The sequence below is a fragment of the Bos taurus genome, chromosome 18, assembly GCF_002263795.3.
Source record: "Bos taurus isolate L1 Dominette 01449 registration number 42190680 breed Hereford chromosome 18, ARS-UCD2.0, whole genome shotgun sequence".
NCBI lineage: Eukaryota > Metazoa > Chordata > Mammalia > Artiodactyla > Bovidae > Bos > Bos taurus.
In genome coordinates this window covers 64,418,535-64,442,438 of record NC_037345.1, presented here as the reverse complement: position 1 = coordinate 64,442,438, position 23,904 = coordinate 64,418,535, and the positions used below count along the sequence as shown (strand labels likewise).

General features: G+C 47.1%; 1 protein-coding gene across 3 annotated transcripts in view; it reads right to left on the bottom strand.

Annotated features, from left to right (window-relative positions):
* Positions 1–23,589, bottom strand: part of ZNF805 (zinc finger protein 805) — a 64,211-nt gene extending 40,622 nt beyond the window's left edge. The window contains exons 1-5 of one of the 3 annotated variants that reach the window (XM_024979415.2): positions 23,177–23,589; positions 21,348–21,474; positions 14,354–14,449; positions 9,320–9,457; positions 952–8,670 (exon numbers count right to left, since the gene is read on the bottom strand). In XM_024979415.2, coding sequence (XP_024835183.1) covers positions 7,043–8,670; positions 9,320–9,457; positions 14,354–14,449; positions 21,348–21,474; positions 23,177–23,203 — 2,016 coding nt within the window. In that variant the 5' untranslated portion in view covers positions 23,204–23,589 and the 3' untranslated portion in view covers positions 952–7,042. The other 2 variants (XM_024979418.2, XM_024979416.2) reach the window with 2 other exon arrangements.
* Between the last annotated feature and the right edge of the window lie 315 nt (positions 23,590–23,904).

Here is a 23,904-nt window from a genome sequence, read left to right as displayed (position 1 = left end):
TCACTTTCACGCATTGGAGAAGGAAAAGGCAACCCACTCCAGTGTTCTTGCCTGGAGAGTCCCAGGGACGGGGGAGCCTGGTGGGCTGCCGTCTATGGGGTCACATAGAGTCGGACATGACTGAAGCGACTTAGCAGCAGTAGCAGCAGCATACACACAGCTTCATGTAAACACTGTGAGGAAGCCAAGCATTATGATAAACATTCCCTGCTGTGTGTAGCCACTCACTAAAACACACATCTATTGGGTGTCTACTAGGGGAAAAAAAGAACGGGACAGTGGTTGGATGTGGGATGATGAAAAAATGGCTGCAAGGTGTCCATCTGGCCTGGGCAACAAGGCAGACGGCAGTGGGATTCACAGGGAATATGGGCACTGAAAACCTTAGCCCTTTTCTATCTTCCTGCCACCACAAATCAACTGTATCTTCTTCAGTTAAAACAGACTATGCAGCCACTAAAGAGGGAGTTTGGTGTATCTCACTCATCCTAAAGGGATGGTCAACATTAATGTCAAATGAGAAAAGTAATTTGCAGACAAATGATCAAGACTTGGTCTACTCTGAAGTGGTGCATTCACCCATCCTATGAAAGACAACACAGGTTAAGTATCAAGGGCATGGATTTTGCAGTCAGCTAACTCCAATCCCAGTTCCTACACTTTCTAATCATGAAACCCTGGACAAATTCCTAAACTGCAAAGGTTAAGAGTTAATACGTATAAAACAATGTTTGCTTGCTGTTCTAACGATAGGTTTATCTCCAGGCCATGGTCACATGACACATGAACACAGTTTATAAACAGTGGGTGTGGAAGGATGGCCAGTGAGAAACATTCAACCTGGAGACACAGACTGGGGGACTCTAGATCACTGTGGATAAAATGCCTTGAGAGGGAATTAACTCACTCATGGGACACATCACAAGTGAAAAAGCAAAGGCCACACATGGATCCTGGGAAGTGGAACTATTTAATAGATGGAAAACACAGACCCTATTAAGGAGAAGAGAGAAATGCTCAGAAGCCAGCCAAGGACTCTTGAGAAAGAGGGGTGGGCAGCACAAGGGCCAGTAATGAGGTGGGCACAGAGGGGCACAAATGGGAACTTTGTGAGGACTGCGCAAGCCAGGTGACCGTGGTGGAGGTCACTCTTAGTGGTCACTGGAGCACACCACAAGGAGGTGAGGGCAGACAGTGGACAGAACAGTTCCACTGGGTGTGTCTGTGAGAGAAAGAAGGGCAGAGTTCAATGGGCATGTGGGGCAGAAAGTGCCCAGCGGTGAGACTAGAGACTGAACACATTTGACAGTTGAGGCAGAAATGACAACAACATCCAATATGGCGCTCACTGTACAGATGATGAGGCTAGAAGGGCATTAAGAGGGAGAAGTTAAAGACCACAGAATACAGGAGGAGGTACAGCACACAGACGGAGACCCTCAGCAAGCTGGGGGCGGAGGTGGGGGATGCACTCAGTCACGGGGAGGAAGAGTGAGCCTGAAGGGGGAGTGACCCTCCTCCTCTGCGGCTGCAACAAGCCTTAGAGAACCAGGAAATTCTACACACACGCCTTCCCTGGAGAACACAGCTCTGAACAACCTGGAGGTCAACCTTAGTTGTAAAATCTGTTCTCAGAGATACCTGTGGATATAAGGCCTTTCATTCCTCTAGTTTATTTAGGATTTCTATCCCAATACAAAGATAAAACCACCAGAGAATCATGACTTTGGGCTACATAGTTTTGCCTGTTTTCTCAGAGTCCTCCTTTGGCATTATAAACTAGGCAAAAATACAGAAGACATATAAAATAACCAAATGGAAATCAAACAACTGAAAAATTAAAAAAACAAAATGAAAATTCACTGGGTGAGCTCAATAGTAGATTATATGAGAGAAGGGCATCAGTGAGCTCAAAGAGCAATCAATCGAAATTATTCAATAAGAGCAACAGAGAGATACAAACTGGGGGAAACAAAAAGATGGGAACTGAGGGTCCTATGGTACAAAACATGAGAATTATCACTCATGTTACTGGAGTCCTTAAAAGAGGGAAAAATGTGAGGTTAAAAAATATTTGAAGAATTAATCATTTAAAATGTCCAAATTTGGCAAGGGGCATACACCACATGATTCAAAAAGCTGAGCAACCACCAAACAGGAGAGACCCTAAAAGTTCTATGCCAGGACACATCATAATTAAACTTATGACCACAATGAAAAACACTTTGAAAACATGTGACGGAAAGGATGCTTTACAGATAGAGAAGTAACAGGGTGACACGCACTTCTCATGTGAAACCACGGTGCACAGAAGAAGATAGAATGTAGAAAAACAGACATGTTTTCTTTTGTCCTAAAAGAACTGTGGATCCCACATCGTATGTTCCACAAAAATATCTTTCAAGAATGAAGGGGAAAAGACATTTTTAAATGAAGAAAAAAAACATTCATTAACAGCAGACATACTTTAGAAAGAACAGATAAAGGAAACTTGCCAAACAGAAGGGAAATGTTAATAGAAGACTTGGGACTTTAAGAACAAGAGAAAGAACAATGAAATGGAAAACTGAGAGGGTACCAGGCAGGAAGGCCAGGGGTCTCCAAAAGGAGGAAATAGGCTGCAAGTGTCAGACATTTTTCTCTTAAGTGGCAGGAGGAAACAAACTAGCGGTATTTTTTTCCTTCTCTATATAAATTAAAAGGTTTCTCTTAAAATACTGTCTTGCCATAATGACACCTGGTTTCACTATTCTCAAACCTTGAGTTAACCAATGCATTTCTTATGGAAATGTTTGTCTTAAGCTATGTTAATGTACTATGCATTTACCCCAGACTCGGTCTTCAAGGAGGTTCTGCCTAACGGAGAAGGCAATGGCACCCCACTCCAGTACTCTTGCTTGGAAAATCCCATGGACGGAGGAGCCTGGTAGGCTGCAGTCCATGGGGTCGAGAAGAGTCGGACACGACTGAGCGACTTCACTTTCACTTTTCACTTTCATGCATTGGAGAAGGAAATGACAGCCCACTCCAGTGTTCTTGCCTGGAGAATCCCAGGGACGGGGGAGCCTGGTGGGCTGCCGTCTATGGGGTCACACAGAGTCAGAAACGACTGAAGTGACTTAGCATAATGGCTCAGAACCTACTTGACAAACCAGTACGTTATACTCAGATATTGTTCCCCTAATCTATGTAAATGAAACTATCTGTATGGTAATCTGCCTTTCTTCACAATTCAAGTCAATGGTTTTATGGCCCAGGATGAATCATCTGGTGCCAAGATTATCCCAAAATGCATCTTATGGATGGGGGTGCCTGGTGCCATTCTGAGTTTTAAGACATTCCTTTCTTTCATTAACAGACTGCTAGTGACTACATAACATGCAGCTGAAGACTGGCAGGGGGGTACTCTTTCTGCCCCCTTTTGATGCCTATGTCAGCAGCTTTCTCTATCTCCTTTATACTTTAATAAAACTTTATTACACAAAAGCTCTGAGCGATCAAGCCTCGTCTCTGGCCCCGGATTGAATTCTCCTCCAGAGGTCAAAAATCCCAGCATCTTTTCATTCAGCAACAATCTTTCAAAAACTGGAGATACACAGACTTCACTTCTCACAAACTTTGTTTTAAAAAAAAATCTTAAGACAGTTGAGGCAAAAATTACAATATCCAATATGGTGCTCAGTATACAGTGAGAAACTATTTAGAACAACTATATTAAGAACAGGGAATGTAAAAGAACCCTAATGAAATCAAGGTTTCTATACGTCAAAGTGCTGAAATATTGATAAGTCTGTGATTAAGTTATGTATATGTAATACACTTCATACAGTAAAAAAAATTAAGATATATACTCAAAAGCATTACAGATACATCACGTAGAATTCTAAAAAACATTAAAGTAACCCACAGGAAGGACAGGAAAGCTAAATAACAAGAACTAAAAAACAAGAGTAACACTATAAAGGGAATACAACAAAAAAAACAATTAAAATGGTACACTGAAGCTCTAATGCATCATTAACTATTTTAAATTTAGATGATCTAAATTTACAAATTAAAAGAAAGTGGCAGAAAGGATTTAAAAAATATGACCCCAACTATTGCTGTTACAAGAAACTTAAAAAATACAAACTGCAAACACTACAATTTCTTAATTATCCTTCAAGACTTCATCATTTCTCTCTGCAACTGACAAGAAATACTACACAGAAAGTCAGCAAGGATATAGAGAATCTGAAAAACATCCCCAACAAAGAAAATTGTGCAGACATTTATAGAAACTCCACCCAATGACAGCAGAATACACATTCTTTCCAAGAAGTCTTACAGAACATTCAACAAGATTTACCACACCCAAGGGCAATAAACAAACTTCAACAAATTTAAACAGTCAAACCAAACGTGAAACAAACAAGAAATCAATAACAAAATGATACCAGAAAATGGTTCAAACAGTAGAAAATGAAATAAAAAACTTCTAAATAATCCACAGGTGACAGAAGTCTCTAAAGGAATCAAGGGGTATTCAGAACTGAATAAACTGTAATAAAAACTTGTGGGACAAAACTTGAACAGTGCTGTGGTAGAACTTTATAATACTTAATGCTTCATAAGAAAACAAAAAGTGTCGAATCAATAATCTCAGCATCCCTCAAAAATTAAAAGTGCAAAATACAACCAGAGCAAAGCAGAAGATAGGCTATCATAAAACCTGGGGCAGAAATCAGTGAAAGCAAAAACAGAAAGGAACAGAAAAAAAATCAATTAAGTGCTGGTTCTTCAAAATGATCAGTAAGATTGGTAAATGTCTAAGACTGACAATGATTAAAAGGAGTTGACTATTTCCAAAATCAGGAGTAAAATGGAATATAAGTACATTCCTTGCTGCTGTTAAAAAAAATAATGAGGAAAAAAAAAAAATGAGGGAATACTTCCAACAAGTCTAAAATTGAGATGAAATGAAACATTTCTTTGACGAGGACCAGCTATCCAATTTATCCAATATGAAAAGACACTATGAATAGTTCCATATTTATCAACTAGTATCCAGAAAATCTCCAGGCCCAAATGGTCCGTTGGACTATTATAAAACAACAATTAAAAACACTTACACACCATCTTCCTAAAAAACAGAACTTGAGAGGCCACTATCACCTTGACCTAAAATCAGACAATGATAGAAGCTAAAAACAACGAATGGCCACTATGCACCATCAATCAAGAGATCAGAGGAAAAGTGCCTCAAAAAAATACAGTCAAATCAAATGCTTTAATATATATTTTAAAATGCATACTCCATAACCAAGTGGGGCTTATTCCAAGGATGCAAGGCTGGTTCCATATGCAAAACTCAATCAATTGGGTATCAAAGAAAAATCAGATGATCACATCAATTGATGGGAGGAAAAGCATCCAACAAAACCCAACACTCAAGCATAACAAAAATCTCACCAAATTAAGAACTGAGGGAAACTTTCTAGACTTGACAGGAAAAGTCTATGGGAAAAAAAAAACTTGTAACATTGTACTTGATAAGAAAACTGAATGTCTCCCCCTAATATCAGAAACCAATCAAGGGTGTCCTCTCCTACTGCTCATACTCAACATCAGACTGCAAGTCCTAGCAAGCGCATTAAGAAAAGGAAATGGAAAGAGTACAAATAGGAAGAAAAAAAGTATGTGCAGTTGACATTTCTAAGTACAAAATACCAAGGATTCTATCTAAAGAAACTACTAGAAATAATAACTCCGTTCAGCCAAGGCTACAAGATACCCAAATACCACCCGCAGAACAATCTTTCTATATACTACTAAAGGAAATGAGGAAATGAAAGTTTAAGAATCAGTGTCAACAGAGAATTCCCTGGCAGTCCACCACCCCAGTGGTCAGGACTCTGAGCTGGCCTGGATTTGACCCCTGATTGGGGAACTAATATCCTATAAGACACAAGGCCAAAAAAACCCCCAAATCAATGCATTTATAAATCACTTTTAAGACTTTATAGGGCCTGTATTATTGAAAATTAGGACTTCCCTGGTGGCTCAGACGGTAAAGCATCTGTCTACAATGCGGGAGACCTGGGTTCAATCCCTGGGTCGGGAAGATCCCCTGGAGAAGGAAATGGCAACCCACCCAGTACTCTTGCCTGGAGAATCCCATGGACAGAGGAGCCTAGTGAGCTACAGTCCACAGGGTTGCAAAGAGTCGGACACGACTGAGCAACTCTACATTATTGAAAATTACAAAATGATAATGAAACACCAAGAATGCTAATGACGTGTCATATCATGTACTGTGTTCACAGTGTCACTTCTGAACTGCTCTATAGGTTTAAATCAATCTCTATAAATGCTGAAGCAATACTTTTTTGCATGCTAAGATTTATACGGGAAGTCCAAGGAACTAGGAAAGCTAAGTCAATTTAAATAATAGAGACAATTCATTTATCCAATTTTAAGATTTACGGTAGAGCTAAAATTAAGTAAACAACAGATTGAATCAATAAAAAAGTCTGAATGTTTGGTGTTTAAAACCACCAAAAAAAGTTTGTTTTTTTAAAAAAACTAAAGCCTGAAGGTCTTAACTGGCACAATAAAATGTGCCCATATATCATGTGTGTATTTTTATCTACGTAAATACCTGCCCTCAACTATCTTAACTCTCCCGACACTGGATAACAATGAGTGTATATACAAGACCCACGAAGGGTCAAGGCCCTTTGCCAGTGAAATAACATTCCACTCACCCCAAGTAAACTAAGGAACCCATGACAAAGTGCCATAAGCTTGACAGAGAAGTCTCAAAGGAACTGGGTTTGCATTTCATTTGCTTATCTAAATTTCCATCTTCTTTTTATACAAATTCCTGAGATAACACTACAGTGTAAACTAAGGAGAAAAACACAGCTAAAGGTTTCCTTAGTGCACAATAAACACTGGTCTCTCCCTTACGGATGAATTCTCAGATGCAGAATAAGGCTCCACGCTGGGTCAATTTCTAAAACAGGTCTTTACACAACTACAGATGATCTGACAGGTTTTCTCAAAGCGAAGATACTTGAGGGGTTTCTCTTTGGTATGTGCGATCAGATGTCATGGTAGATACTTTCTCTTGCAAAAGATTTTCCTCTGTGTTTACATTCAAAAAGTCTTTCCCCAATAGGAGTTCTCGGAGGGTGACAGAGGTTTGCCCACTTGTGAAGGGTCTTCCCACATTTGTCACACTGACAGAGTTTCTCCCAATATGGATCCTTTGATGCTGAGTGAGAGAGGAGCTACGACTGAAGGCCTTTCCACACTCACTGCACTTATAAGGCTTCTCTCCAGTGTGGATGATGGCATGTCTAATGAGGTTTGTGCTCCAGCAGAAGGACTTCCCGCACTCCATGCATTCATAGGGCTTCTCTCCACTATGAATCCGCTGGTGTCTGGTGAGGCCAGACCTGCGGTTGAAGGCCTTCCCACACTCCGTGCACTCATAAGGCTTCTCTCCGGTGTGGATGCTGAAGTGCCGAATGAGGTCTTTCCTAGTGCTAAAGGCTTTCCCACATTCTTTGCACTCAAAAGGTTTCTCGCCAGTGTGTGCCCTTTTATGCAAGATGAAAGTAGAGCAGTGGGTGAAGGCCCTTCCACACTCAGTGCACACAAAAGGCTTCTCCCCAGTGTGGATCCGCTGGTGCCTCTTGAGGTATGACCTGTGGTTGAAGGCCTTCCCGCACTCGAGGCACTCGAAGGGCTTCTCCCCGGTGTGGATGACGTAGTGGTGAATGAGGGCTGCGCTCTCACAAAAGGCTTTCCCACATTCGCTGCACTCGTAGGGCTTCTCCCCGGTGTGGGTCTGCTGGTGCCACATGAGGTAGGACTTGTGTTTGAAGACCTTGCCACACTCAAAGCACTCATACGGATTCTCGCCACTGTGGATGATGTGATGGCGAAGGAATCCGGGCCTGTGTCGGAAGACCTGCCCACATTCTTTGCACACAAAGGATTTTTCCCCATTGTGTCTCCTCTTATGTAAGACAAAATTGGAGCGGTGAGTAAAGGCCTTTCCACACTCACTGCACTTGTAGGGCTTCTCCCCACTGTGAATCCGCTGGTGCTGTGTCAGGTAGGACTTGCGGTTGAAGGCCTTGCCACACTCCATGCACTCGTAGGGCCTCTCCCCGGTGTGGATCATATGGTGCTGCAGAAGGTGTGTGCTCTTAATGAAGGTTTTCCCACACTCAGTGCATTCATAGGGCTTCACTCCAGAGTGAATCTTTTCATGTCCAGCAAGAAGGTGTTTCTTGTTAAAAACTTTCCCACACTCATTGCATTTGAAGAGACTTTCCTCTTCCTGAATCAGGGGATCTTTACCTGATCCACAGGAGTCACGGTCATGGACAGCACCCCCTAGAGGGACTGGTTCCTCTTCGACCCTTGAACACACACCACCAGCTGTCCTTAAGCTGCCATGTTCAGGACTTATTTTTTCATGAAGCTTCTCCCTCTGGGGGTTGATCCCTGGTACAAAGTGGTCTTCCTGCATTTCCAGCGGCCCATCCTGATCCTTGGTTTGTCCCAACTGGGAGTCTCCTGGGCCTCCCTGCATCAGTTCCTGGAGAGAGGCTCCTTTAGACAGCGTTGGTTCACAACTGGTAGGTTCTGTGGTCTTGGGTTTTCCTTCGTCAACTGAAAGAAATACAATAAACAGGGCCTGTTAGTAATCCAACACGGAAGAAAAGAAATCAGCATTTCAGTGAGGAAAAAAATAAAGATGAAAGGAGTGCCTCTGGGTCTTTATGCTTTGCTACCATTGACTCTCAGGATTGTTAATTTCCTTCTTCCTTGGTCATTAGACTGCTGACTCCTTCAAAGAGAGTTTAGGTGAGGAGATAAAGGGTATGGAGTGGACACGCCACCACAATTTTATAGACGTTGCTTGACAGAGTAATAATACCTCTGTGTGCTTTCAGTTTCTATAAGTAAGGACGTCCCAATTGTAAGAACACTAGGAAAAGGGGAATTCCCTGGAGGTCCAGTGGTTAGGACTTGGTGCATTCACGGCCAGGCCTTGGTTAAATCCCTGGTCAGGGACGTACTTTCTATTCTATGACAACAGATAGCTCATTATGGGAACCTAGACAGATTATGCTAGAGAGATAACATTATGTCTGATTATAGCAGAAAGACCACACATGTAATTAGAATCTTGGGGTTTTGAACCATGAGTTATTAGCTGGCGCTCTGGAGAGGGAAAGAAGGCTAGACACTGAGTCCCATGTTCAATGACTCAAGTCAGTCATGCTTCTGTAACGAAGGTCAATAAAAATCTACATACCCAGGCTCTGGTGAGGTTTATGGGTTGCCAACACTCCGTGCACATACTGCCAAGCACTGATTCCTGGAGGTAAAGAGTCGCTGAAGACACGGACGCTTCGTGATTGGAATACCTCTGGCCCTTCTTCTGAGCTGTATCCTGTACCAAACATACTCTGTGAGCATAACAGGTTCAAGGGGAGTTTCTCTGAGTCTAGCAAATCAATGAACCTGAGGGTGGACTGGAAACTCTTGACTTTCAGTTGGTTTAGAAGACCAAGGCAGACACGGCAGTCCTGGATTCTATGTTCCTAATCTGGGGTTTGGCTAACTGTGTGAAGGAAGAGGCCAGGGGAGTTGTACACCACAGGAGTCCTACACCAACTCCAGGCACAACAGGCACTGCCAGAGAGAGACAGTGGGAAGGATGCTACAGCCTAAGGAGACAATGTACAAAAGCCCCACAGGTCACGAGGATGGTACTGATGAGAATCCAGGGGAGCTGACTTGGGTTACTGTGAAACCTCCCAGGACATAGCTCATAAGGCAGGATGGTAAGCAGGACGGAAGGGACACACTGGGTCTGTTATGTCTGAACAGTTTGGTGAAAAGACTAGCAAAAGACACATGATCTACATAAAGAAAATGTCAATACTTTACTTGAAGACATTAAAGAGGAGCTAAACCAATGAGGGATTTAGTGTAGGGGATGGTGAAATTGGAGAGAGACGGTCAAAAGGTACAAAATGCCACTTTTAAGATTAAGTAACCAAGGAATGTAATGTACAACTATAGATGACTATAGTTGACACTGCTGTATGATATAAAGAAGCACCATTAACAGAGTATTCCTAAGAGTTCTCATCATGAGAAAAATTTTTCCCTTTTATCTTTTCTTCTTTACTTTTTAACATACTGTCACCGTGCTTATTAAACTTATATTCAGAGTACATCATGCGAAATGCTGGGCTGGATGAAGCACAAGCTGGAATCAAGATTGCTGAGAGATATCAATAACCTCAGATACACGATGACACCACCCTTATGGCAGAAAGCAAAGAGGAACTGAAGAGTTTTTTGATGAAAGAGAAAGAGCAGACTGAAAAAGCTGACATAAAACTCAACATTAAAAAAACAAAGATCACGGTATCGGGTCCCATCACTGCACGGCAGATAGACAGGGTGATGATGGAAACAGTGACAGACTTTATTTTCTTGGGTTCCAAAATCACTGCAGATGGTGAGTGCAGCCATGCAATTAAAAGATGATTGCTCCTTGGAAGAAAAGCTATGACCAACCTAGAGAGCTTATTAAGAAGCAGAGACGTTACTTTACTGACAAAGGCCCAACTAGTTAAAGCTATGGTTTTTTCCAGTAGTCATGTATGGATGTGAGAGTTGGACCATAAAGAAAGCTGAGCCCCAAAGACTGGATGCTTTTGAACTGTGGTGTTGGAGAAGACTCTTGAGAGTCCCTTGGACTTCAAGGAGATCAAACCAGTCAGTCCTAAAGGAAATCAGTCCTGAATATACATTGGAAGGACTGATTCTGAAGCTGAAACTTCAATACGTTGGCCACCAGATGTGAAGAACTGACTCACTGGAAAAGACCCTGATGTTGGCAAAGTTTGAAGGCAGGAGGAGAAGGAGACAACAGAGGATGAGATGGTTGGATGGCATCACCGACTTGATGGACATGAGTCTGAGCACGCTCTGGGAGTTGGTGGTGGACAGGGAGGCCTGGCATGTTGCAGTCCATGGGGTTGCAAAGTCGGACTTGACTGAGCAACTGAACTGATCTGATACAGGAAGATGGATGTTAGCTTAACCAACTGGTAATCACTTCATAATGTATGTAAATCAAACCAGCATGCTCTGTGCCTTAAAACTTATACAGTGATGTATATCAATTGTTTCTCAATAAAACTGGAAAAAAATGAATCATATGAAGCTGACAATTCTATCCCAGTGAATGTGTATATTCAATACAATTTCCAATAAAATACCAATTGGGTTATTGTGGAACTCAGTAGTTTTACCATGGGATTTGCATGAAAAATCAAAGATGCAAGAATAATGAGAATTAAAAAGATATCTACCTTAGCAGGTAACAAGATTCTAGACTTTAAGACACTGTGGTCCTGGTACAGAGAAGACACAGGCAATGGAAAAGAACCGAGAGCCCGGGAAACACACACACGTGGAGCTCTGGGGAATGGAACGAAGGGAGAGCAGTTCACAGTAAAAGGAAAGGACACAGAGTAAATGGAGCTAGAAAAATGGGTGACGCTGGGAATGACAACACCGTATTCCTGTCTCACACTATCCTCAAATTCTACCTCACACCAGAAAGAGTTAAATGTCAGGTGCCAAGCTTAGAACATCTTATAATGAGGACATCTTTTTGATATTAGGGATGGAGCAGCACCTATAACTGATCAAAGTATCAGTAATGTACAAAAATTCCTAAAAACAAAAGGCAAACAAAGTTAACAGAACACCTGGCATTTTCCATGAACTGACATTTCAGAGAAGAAAATACAGCTGTTCGTCAGTATCCACAGGGGAATAACTGGTATCAGAAGACACTTCCTGCTCAACACCCAAATCCAAAGATGCTCAAGTCCTTTACATAAAATGGCAGTTTTTGCACATAACCTACACACATCCTCCTGTGTACTTTAAATCGTCTCTAGAGTGCTTGTAATATCTAATACAATGTAAATGCTATGTAAATAATTGCCAGCACAAGGCAAACTCAAGTTTTGCTTTTTCGAGCTTTCTGGGATTTTCTTTTCCCCCAGTGTCTTCAATCCATGCTTGATGAATCCAGAGTCAGAACCTGCAGATGAGGAGGACAACTGTACAAATGGGCCGATAATTACATGATGAGAAGCTAAAGCTTGTGAACAATTAAGGAAATGCAAGGCAAGCTCACCTAACACACAGTTTTGTCCGTTTGTTAAGCAAAAATAAACGTGCCTGAGAGCATGAAGGACAGAACAGGACATAGTCAGTGGAATCTAGAGAATTATAGATGGGCAGATCTCTTTTAGAAAACCACGGCAATTGTCACCTAAACTTGAAAGTTTGCACAGCTACAATCCAACAATTTTACTCCTAAAAATGACAAAAGACAGGCCTAATCGTGTGCAAGAGGACCAATACATACGAATGTTCCTGGTAGCACTGTTTATGAGAATGATGAAATGTAAAAAAGTAAATGTCCTAGAGAGTGGATAAATATGAAACAGGAATATTTTTTATTTGCTTCAAGTGCAGAAACTTGGGCACATTTTTATGTTAAGTAGACAAAGGATAAAGTTACTAAGGGGTTTCCCTGGTGGCTCAGAAGGTAAAGCATCTGCCTGCAATGTGGGAGACCCGGATTCGATCCCTGGGTCAGCAAGATCCCCTGGAGAAGGAAATGGCCACCCACTCCAGTATTCTTGCCTGGAAAATCCCATGGACAGAGGAGCCTGGCGGGCTACAGTCCATGGGGTCGCCAAGAGTCGGACACGACTGAGTGACTTCACTTGCACTTTCAAAGTTACTAAACAAGCACTAAATAAGAAATACTTTCCCTAAAAGGTGTAACCTAGACTCTGGTTCAAGAACTGGCCATGAAGTGTGCCAAGATCTCTTCCACCAGGTGAAAGGAAAACTACAGCCTGGGAACCTGAGTGCAGAAGGGCTGAGGACCAAGCAGGAGTTTACTGTGGAGCCCTGCTGACACCCCAGGGCCATGCGCTGAGACACCGGCACTGGGGAGGCAGTCCCTGTCGGGAGGGCCGGACGCAGGGCTGCTGGGGGTGGGTCGAGGGTCTGGGGCGGCATCCAGTCTCCAGCCTGTGCGGACGGCAGGACCACGTGCTCAGGCGTAGGAGGGGAGGAGTGAGCATGGGATGGGTTCTCTGCCAGGCGTGCTCACTGGCTGCCTCTGAGATCCTCAGGTGGAGGTGTGTGGAGAGCAGGGGGCAGAGGCTGGGATGCCCCTCTGAGGGGCCACCGATGGCCCCACAAACGCTCACAGGCCAGCTGGGCCACGGAGTGACTAGGAGTGGAAAGAGCACGCCTCTGCAGCAGCCCCAGCATCACATACGACGGCTCCAGTGCCCTCAGCAGCCCAGACGTGGGCACACAGGACAAACGTCACTGGGAGGCTTTACCCAACAGGAGGAGACGGGCGACAGGGGACAAGGGAGGGCTCCTCAGTGTCTGAAACGATAGTTTGGGAAAGGGGAAGCAGAGGAGTGCTGGAGAGGCGCTGGGCAGGGAAGACGTGAACCACACTGTTCATCGTGACTAACGGGACGTGGCGGTACCAGCAGCTCACCTCCCACGAGACACTGACTACGGCTCAGACCCTGTGCTGAGCAGTTTTATGTTTTAAATCTGCACACCCCCAGCAACCCCAGGTCAGAGTGACTACCATTGACTGGCGCCTTTAGGAGCAGACCCCCCTCACCAACCTCCTGCTCCTCTCCTGAGACGGAGGGCTCAGTCACAGCTCTCTGCCCACCCCCCAAGTGTGGCCAAGAGCCCAGTGCCTTCCAGTGGAGGGATCAGAGGGCTGCTGTTTATGGGAGTCAGAGTGGCGTCATCCCCCACTTCTCTGCTAGCTGCAGGGGTCAGGGCACCTGAAGTCACACACTGACGACAGAACGAACCCAGGGCCCCGAGCGGCCGCGTGCTGCAGAGCTCCCCGTGACCCACAGGGACCGGGTGCGAGTCAGAAACAGCGCCTCCACGTGCTTGAGCTCCGAGACGCCGGAGTCCCTCTGACACAGCAGCCAGGCTGTAACTCAGACGAACTTACGTGCAGACACAAGGAGATCCCAAATTTCACTGGGACCACAGAGCTGGTGGTCGGCACGCAGGCCTGAAGCCCAGGACACATCTGAGCTCGTACACCGTTGACCTCGGCGAGGACAGAGGGACCTGGGGTCAAAGGGCTCCATGGCTTCCAGACCACCAGAGGCCCGAACAAGACGCTTCCCAGGGAACCAGGGCCAGCGGCTTCCGGCAGGGTCTCTGCCCACAGCTTGGCTCCTACCTGCACAGGTGCTTCGGGAGAGGTCTCTCTTCACCGTCCACAGCTCCTGCCCGTGCTCCTGCTGGTAGATCAGCTCAGGTCTGGGGACAGGACACCCTGGGCATGGAGAAAAAAGGAAGACATGGGGGCTTCTGTGAAAACTGAGAAGACCTCTCAGTCTCGTGTGGGACTTCAGGATGTGGACCTCAGAATGAAGCTGCTCCCACCCACCGACATCTGGACTTGTGACCCGGACAGCAAGGTTAGAAGCAGCACTCCTGGGACCTAGACTTCAGACAGCAGTGAGAGTTGTGCAGACAGCACCTGTGCCCTTTGACCTCCATCATGTAGAGCTCCAGGAGACCTGTTCAGTTGTAGCCAAGAGACCCAGAAAACATGACCCCTCCTTCCAGAGGCTGTTTCCTAATTAATACAAGTGAGTCTCAATCGTGTGAGCATCAAAACCTCCCGGGATGTCTGGTTCATATCCAACTGAAAGCTCATCTCTGCAGATAGGGCCTGGGCAGCAATAGATTAAAACCACCCCAGACTCTGGCATCAAGAAGGACCGAAAAGTCTGGTCTCCACCAACTGGCAGGTGAGCCACCAGGCACTCTGGAGAAGAGCACCCCAGTCCAGGATGGCTGAGAGAGGGGACTCGCCGGTGCCGTGTCCTGCAGCAGCCTGGGTCGCCCAGCAGGTCGCCTGCCTGTCAGGAAAGCTGCCCAAGACTCTAGACCAGGAAGAAGCAGAGCAGCAGACAATTGGGTTGCAAGCCACGAACCCGTGAGCCAGTCCCAGCCTTGTGCTTCTGACTGGTGAGGTAATAAAAAACTTCTTCCAGAGTGAAGACTGAGCCAATCTGCCACATGCAACCACACACAGATGCAAGGGCAAGACAAGTGGGTTCCACAGGAAGTGGATGGCGGAGGCGCCAGGATTCGCAGATGATCTCCTCTGGCAGATCCAGGGTTCATCACTCATCACTAAGCAACTGTGCTCTCCTGTCTGCTCCGATCCCGGCACACGGCTCAGCCACCAGGAATCACCCTCCCGACAACCTCAGGGCCTTCGCACGTGCTGACCCTCCTCCCTGGGTCTCCACTCAAATGTTGCCCCCTGAGAAGACTCTGCTGAACCCTGGAGAAGTCCAGGTGCTTAACCAACTCACCACACCACTATCAACTTTTAATCTTAATTATAAGTGAAAATTAATTTGTACAGGGTATAACCATATCACAGGAATTGTGCCAAGCTATTTAAATGCATTACATTATTTAAAATGGCAATAAACTGATGGAATAATTTAAAGAACTCACATATTTGAAACATAGACTCTTTTCAGTCAAAATAAGGTATGATGACCTCATTGATGTAAGTCTTTTGAGTCCCTAGCTGCCACCTGATCTGAGAAGAGACTAATCTTGTTAGTTGGTCTCTCTGTGGTCAACATACCAAGTTTCTGGATTGGTGACCCAGGGGCAACCAGGTAACTGGTACTGCACCAGGCCAAGGTCCCCTCAAAGATGCAACTGTGATCAACTAAACCAACATCACTGAAATCTGGGGGCAGGTGGGGAGAGGCACTCAACCCAGCTTACTCCAGACCGTACAAGCCCTGCCGTGGGTCTGGGCGCTCCTGAGGAACAGACGCCCAAAGGTCGCACCACTGCTGTCTGGAGGCACAAGCCCCAGCCCCTCCCTAGAAAGGGAAGCCGCCACTCACAGACTCACCACTTGGGACTGCTAGGAACCTACCAGGAAAACACCCAAGTAAAAAAAAAATGGTCAGGGATAGAAAGGTGACCAAAAAAAATTTTTTTTTGGTTTGGAGGTAAAAAAGGAGTGGGGAGGAGGAGGAAGGGACTAATTATTATGCCATGCACCAGGGCCATGCCAGGGAGAGGCTGAGCTTCAAGGCCCAAGCCCCTCCCCGACAGGAGATAGACTAAAACTAAAAACCAGGGCTTTAAAAGAATAAAAGCCCAAAAGGAAAAAAGGGAGGGAGTGGTGGCACACACTTTAAACCTTATTTACCAAGCAAATGCCAGGTCTAGCAAACACAGTACTGGTTCTAGACTGGTACTGATTCAAACATAGTAACAACAAAAGCCAAACCAAAAGCCCTAGATAACAAGAAGAGAGTAAAACATTTAACGAAATAACATACATGACTAAATTAGAACATAGTTAATAGTTGGACCCAACTGGAAATCCGAAATTTTTATACTAAAACTTACGTAGTAAATTATTATATATAAATAACATAACTGAATGTATTTAAAAAGTTTATATTACTGAAACATAACAAGGCACAGACTGGTTTGTCTGATCCTACAACACAAGTTTTTGAATTATTTTCAGAATTTGCTAAACTGCACCAACAGACAAAACCTCATGAACTTAATACTGTGGCTCAAATCATAGTTATACCCGGGAATCCCCCTAAACTGAAACACTGCACTCTGCCATCTTAAAAAGTAACTGAATACTAAAGAGGAAAAATCGGCATTTCTCACTTTAACTCTACAGCTTTGCCTGAACTTCCTATAGGCCAAGTAACCACTGTTCTAAAAGTACCCCACATTGGGCACTGATGCTCTGACATAGTACATAATTAAGATGAATTTCTGGCACTTATAAATTAATTGACTTGATAAAATGGGACCCCATACACCCGAGTGAAAATAATTATCCAGCCCAGCGTTAAGTTGAAAAGGAAATTTCAGGGAGCAAATCTAATATGTAAGACCTAATTCATCAAGGGGTGATGATCCCCACTGCTGCTCCATTTGACAGCCCAACTGTGTCTGTTCTTAAACCTGAAAAGACCCAGGGCCCCTCACTGTGAGTTACTGCAACCTGCATTCTGTGGTCCCACCCAGCTTTAGGGTTCCTGTCATGGACTGAACTGTGTGCCCTTAAGATGAATGTGTTACCCCCTAGTCCCCAGTGTGATCCAATTTGGACTTAGGGCCTTAAAGAGGTAATGAAGGTGAAACGAGGTCATGGGGTAGGGCCCTGATCTGGTAGGACTGGTACCCTCTGAAGAGGAAGTCCCTCCAAGCCAGAGCAAAGGTCATGTAAGGACTCCCAAGCAGGCGGTCAGCAAGAGATCCTCATCAGGAACTGAACTGGGCCGTCCAGCCTCCAGAAACTGTGAAAATAAAGCTATTTAACCACTGAGCTGACTAACAAGATCCACACAGCCCAAACCCAGCAGTATCAGAAGCCAGTAATTACTCGCCCTGACAGACTCGGCTAAGGTGCTCTGTTTGGTGTCTGTTTTGACGGCCTCACAGCCTTGGTCTGCCTTCACTCTGAAGGGAAACAGAACTCCTCTCCCAGGCTGCCAACACCCACACCCTTGGTAGCTAAGACCCCAACTACACCCTTCTCTGCAGGAGCACAGGCAACGTTACACCGACCACAGCCTCTCTCAGGAGACGCTGTCTGACACAGGGCGGACAGTAGGCCCGTTACACCGACCACAGCCTTTCTCAGGAGACGCAATCTGACACAGGACAGACAGTAAGCCAACACCTGTTAGACCTCTGGGACTACTTTAGATAACATTCCCATGTAGTATGACTTTGGTGGCCATGTATTCCTCGTTTATAAATTTTACTTCATCTCCCTGATGCTGATTCTTATAAATCAGCCCACCATAAACAGGCCTCCCTCCAACAAAGGCCCTAAAATCTGCTCACAATACTGCTGGAAAGCCAGTCCCACTAGTGCCCTCAGAGACTCCTTCACTAAAGGGCTTTGACAACCTCTTCGCACACCTCCTGGAGTTTCTGAAGCATGGACCAGGGCCATGAGATGCCCAGACTGTGCCCTCAGCCTGCTGCGACGTGCTGTCCAGACCACCACGAGCCACACACAAGGCTCTCCTGACAACAAAGGCTCTCTCAGACCTGGACCTCTGACCTCCACACCCAGGTGCCCATCACGTTCTGGGTCATGAAAACAGCACAGCCCAAGCTCAGCACAGCTATCGAGAGCTCAGGACAGGATGGCACGGACCCTAGGCCCTCTGACACATTCCATTCGGACGCGGCAGTGGCTTCTCCTGTCCTCAGCTCCTTGCCAGATGCCGTGGTGCTGGAGGGGTCACCCCTCCCGATGGGCCTCGGCTACGCAGGGAGATTGAGTGAGTGATTGAGTGAGTGAACCGCTGTGGGAGTCCCTCAGTCTGCTGTCCATCATAGACGATGCAACTTAGTAGAATGCTGCGGCTTTCTACCCTGTAGCCAGGATGTCCCAGTGAAAAATGGGACCTAAGAAACACTGTGCCGCCTATTCAGGGAGTCATCTTAGTACCAGAAGCCCTGATCAGCCAACAGCTTCACGTTCATTATCAACTGTTGGGCCACCACTTCAAAACTACCTCCTTCAGGGTAAAGAACCTCTTGTCTCACAAGTATCACAAAAATAAGTCAAAGTCACACATCCCTACATTTATAAAAGTGACCACGCAAGCCTTGCCAGGACGCTCCCGAGTCCCTCTGGAGTGACAGACATTACTGACAGTGACCAAGATACACATTTCACTTCACAAACTACACAATGCTGGGCTCTGGTGAGAGGCATTCAACTGAGCTTCGCGGCCCCAAATAGCTGGTTTAACTAGAGAGTAATAATTTCCTTCAACAACTCCTTTTCAAATTCTAGTCTGACAAATAAATCCCCAAATAAGCCTCTATCTCTCCGCTTAGCCTTAATTCAAGGTTCCTTGGCCTACTTACAACACACCAACTTCAAAAACGTCCCACTGCCCTCTGCTACGCTGAAGGGGAACGTGGCTTCCCTCTATGCACACCAAGACTGGCTCTCCAGGAGGCCACTCACACTGCCCTCCCTGTGGTTATGCACGGAGCTTGCCATCATCCCACGAGGCCGGAGGTGAGACTGAGGGAGCACACGCTCCGGGGCACACTAACCAGGGACTGTCCTGGAGCCTGGGCAGCTGCTCATCTGATGTGGGATCCATCTGGCCTGAACTCCAAAACAAAACAAACAAACCAAACCTTGAACAAGAGCCCTATGCCACTCTGAGAACTGCTATTCTGATACTGGTCTGGGTACTTTCAACGGTTTATAACTCAGAGACCTGAACCCTCCTAGGAAGCCACTGTTTCAAACAAACAAGCAAATACCAAGGTGGTCATCAAGTCGAGTGCATACCCACTTGCAAAGGTTACCTTGTCCCACGCCCCATCATTGAGATGACGTCATCAGGGACACTAAAACTCTCACTCTAGTGGATACCTATGAACTGCCTCTCCTAGGACACAAATCAGATCTGGGAGCTTTTGGCTTTCTACTAGGGATTCTATCATACACGATCATGTTCCTGAGCTGCTGTCTACGATCCTGGTAAATTCCTCAACCTGCCAAAGGGGAGACCTGGTAGAGGATGCTACTATCTGTGACATTTTAAGAACGAATGGAGATTATGGCTTCCCTCACGAGGCATTTGTTTCCTATAATCAACCTTCTAAATCTCTGGAGAGCGGCACCCACTTCCCAAAGGTGCCTCCCCACTACCCACTCCAGCTTTCTGCCTGGAAGGTGCGGAGAAGAGGGCCGCAAAAAAAGCCGAAATGCCCAAGAACACCCACCAGGAAAACAGAACAGCACCTCAGAGGCCGGAGGCAAAGATGTCAAGCATGTGCGGAAACAGCAAGACGCCAGTGACCAAGACGTCAGAGACCGGAGCAGTGAGCACAGGGAGAGCTTGCGGGGGGCGGGTGGAGGGATCAGGGCTCAATAGTGGGCTATTTTGTTTAATTGTTATAAAATATCTAAATATGTCAAGCTTTTCCTGATTTTGTTCAACCTCCTCTCACTAACGCAGAACATAATCCCAGGTCTCTAAGAACAGGCCTGTCTCACCAAAGCCCTGGGTTTACAGCCCTCCCTTCCCTCAAACTGAGCAGCCTGAGGGGACCGTCCCCGAGCTGCTGTTTCTCCACCGTGGCTCTCCATCCCGTGCAGACTGGGTCATCCTCAGCTGAGCGGGGCTGTCGTGTCCACCCTCTGGTGCTGAGGGGCATCTCTGGACTCATCACCAGACCCCGGGACCACTCACTCCCACATGTGACGGGCAGATGCAGCAGACGCTGCCCGATGTCTCCTGGGCACAAAACCGCCACATGCTGAGACGCACTCCTCTCCCAGCTTCTCCTTCTTGGACCAGCAGATGATCCCGGCCGAGACTGAGCGAACATGAGACACCCGTGAAGGCGCAGGAGGACAGAGAAGCCCCCTGACTGAGACCCTGCGGCTAGACAGGACCTGCTGGCACTGAAGGCAAAGGCCTCCTGGGGCCCCGGCTGCCTCACCCTCTTCCTGGAGAACAGCTTGTCACCCACATCCTGTGCACTCGGGTATAGGGGACGCTTGGGAACCGGTCTCATTCGGTCCGCTCCCTCTCTGGAATGTGAAACAGGAACTCAGACAGAGGCTGGTCTGTGCTGGGCCCTGGGCTGAGAGGCTCAGGTGGTCACTTCCGCCTCACGGACACCCCCACCCCCACCCATAGCCCTGTAGCAGAGAAAGAGCAACAATATAAGCATACAAAGAAGTAGAAACAAGGCATCTGGAGCCTTGGAGAGCAGGGATTGGGGTGGTCACTCCTGTCAAACTTGCTGGGGTGCAAAAGCCATTCTGAAAAGACAGGGACGTGAGCAAAGCCAGAGAAAGAAGCCAGGATGGAAGACCCAGAAGCCAGAGTAGAATCCTGGTTCTCCTATTCCATTCCCATGTGGCCCGACTGGAAATGCTGCCTTTGGGCTCTGCAGAACATTCATTTCCTTCCACCACTTTCTAAGAGCCAAAGGAGTCTTTCTTGCCCAAAGTGGCACTAAGATAGCAGGCAGGAAGAGATGAATCTCAAACATGAGTGAAGCTGTAGGGCAGGTAGGCTTCTGGATCAGCTCAGCATGGAGCTAGAGTGTGCCTGCAGGGAAGTGGCAGGTGCCCTGCATGGCTGAGTGAGAGGCCTTACCCAAAGACATCAGGAGCCTGCACGTCTCCAGCATCACCTCCCGGTACAGGGTCCTCTGAGCCGGGTCCAGATGCCCCCACTCCTCCTGGGTGAAAGTCACAGCCACATCATCAAAGGTCACAGACACCTGTCAAGCAGAGGTAGCAGAGCTCATTTCTAAAAGGCTGGTAAAGGTGCAGAGAGATCAAGACCCTAATCATGGAGCATCTCCTGAGGGCAAGATCCAGGCTGGGCTGAAGGGGAGGTGAACAATGTTTTGGACATAATACAGTAGTGTATTATGAAGTCTGTAAGAGAAGTCTCCTATGCGGGACCACTGGAAAGTCACACAAGACAATGGAAGTGATGTGTGGGCTGTGAAGTGCAGACAGGGCTCTAGGACATCAGAGGAATGAGTACATAATGGTAATAACAGTATCAATAATGGTAACAACAGCAGTACCTGCGCCTCCCTGGTCCTGCTAACTGCCTGACCCATGCTGAGGGCTTCATATCCTGGTTAGAGCGACTAAAAGTCCCCACTTCTTTTGTCAGTCTCCAGTGGTTTGCATCCAAACTCTTGAAACCCGACACTTGCCAGCTGTGTTACCTTGGAGACATCAATCACTTCATTTCTCTGAGCCTCCATTTCTGGATCAATACAATAACAGTTCCCACTTCACCAATAACAGTCATGAGTTTTAGAAAATTATTCAACATTCCATGGGCTTTGGCATTTTCCTTGATTCCCCCACAGACTCTGAGTAAATCTCTCATTACCTCCATGCCAGTCAGTGACCTGAGGCTAAGGGAGCTCCACCAATCCACCCAATCATGTGTCCTACAAACCCAAGGCAAGATTTTTAACACAGGCCAGTGTTAACTCAGGGTCTAACAATGTAACCTGACATTCTTTCACCAAAGTGAACACCTAGTGATGAGGCTGTGAGGCATTTACAGCAAATGTTTGCTGTTAAACCCATTTCATCATGCCTGAAAATATTTCTGTGAACATGCACAGAGAAGCAGAGCCTTCGTCACAGACCTCCTGAGAGAAACTCCTGAAGGGGTGGCTCTACCTGGGTAATGGCAGGGTCTGGACCAACTCCCCAGCCCCTCCTGGTTTCCAGACTCCCAGAGAGATTCCACAATGAACCGTTTAGCCCCTTTCTTCCTGGTCCCTGCCAAAACTCACCCCGTGCCAGGACTACTTCAGACCAGGGAGCACAAGTGGCCAAGGCTACCGCTCGCTTTGACCATGAGATTGGCCACCATGGCTGACCTGACTGAAAGTGAGTGCAACATTAAGCAAAGGCCCACAGGATCTCGCCAACTCAAGTCTCAGCATCTGGGAGGAACCATGGCAACCTCGCGGGCCTTCTGTACCTTGGCTTTGTCAGTGCACTCATCTCACCCTCCAACGCCCAAGGCCACCAGGAGTAGTAACACCACGGCAAGTAGGGGGCGTGGGTGTATCCTCGCAGCACACGGTGGGGTTAGGGATTTACCAAGTATGATGGGGGCTCATCAGGTGGCTCAGCGGATTAAAAAAAAAAAAAAAAAAAGCAGCAGCAGCCCATGGACAGGGGAGCCTGGCGGGCTACAGTCCACGGGGTCGCAAGATTCGGACATGACTGAGCGACTGATTAACAACCTGGAGGAAGCAGAAGGCATTTCTCTACAACTTCTGGGCACCTGTCAGAGCCCAGCAGCTTTCAAGACCGGGAACACGTAAGAGGCAAAGCGGCTCCACACACCAGAGCATACAGCCGCGTGGACACATCCGGGGTGCCTGCCGGAACCGCCTCTGCCCTCAGAGATGAGCGGTACCGCCACTGCCGTCCACTCACCTGGGTCCGGTGGGTCGGCGCCGCCATGATGGGAGCTGCGGTCCAGGCCGCCTGGGAGAGGCGAGCCCCGGGCGGCCCGCTGCCCCTCGTCTCCGCCCGCCTGGGCTGGGCGACCTCGGCTGACCGCCGCCCTGCGCGAACAAGCCGCCCCGGAGCCGGGCGCCGCCCTCGTGAACGCGGAGACCAGGGCCGCTGCTGAGGCCCGCAGAGGCCGCGGGCCGGCGGGCGACCAGGGCACGCCACCGTCTAGGGACTCACGACCCGCTCAAAGGCACGAAGGGGATCCGCACCCCTCTGCTCGGGCCCCACGAAAGGCCAGGGGAGCCGCGCGAGCCCAGGACTCCGCCCGTCGAATCCTGTCGGGAGCGAACCCTGTAGGCAAATGGCGTCCACAGAGAGAAACCGGAAATCCCGCCCACGCCCCAGGAAACGCCCCTACGTCTTTGGCCAGCGCCCGCCTCAGGCGCATAGCCTCTGGGTAAGATAGTCTCCGCTAGATCCGCGAAGGCGAGGGGCCGGGTAGCCAGCCGGGTATTGCTCCACACGAGAAGCTGAGGCCAGCCTACACGGGCTTCTTCATGCTGGATTCAAGTCGGGTGGACGAGGGGCCGGGGGTAAGAGAGTCCGTGCAGAGACCCAGGGAAACTGAGGCTAGGAGTGCTGGGACATTCGCCCCCGGTGGGGCCAAGTGCAGAGTGTGGGGCTGTGACCTGGGCTTGCAGCTGGCC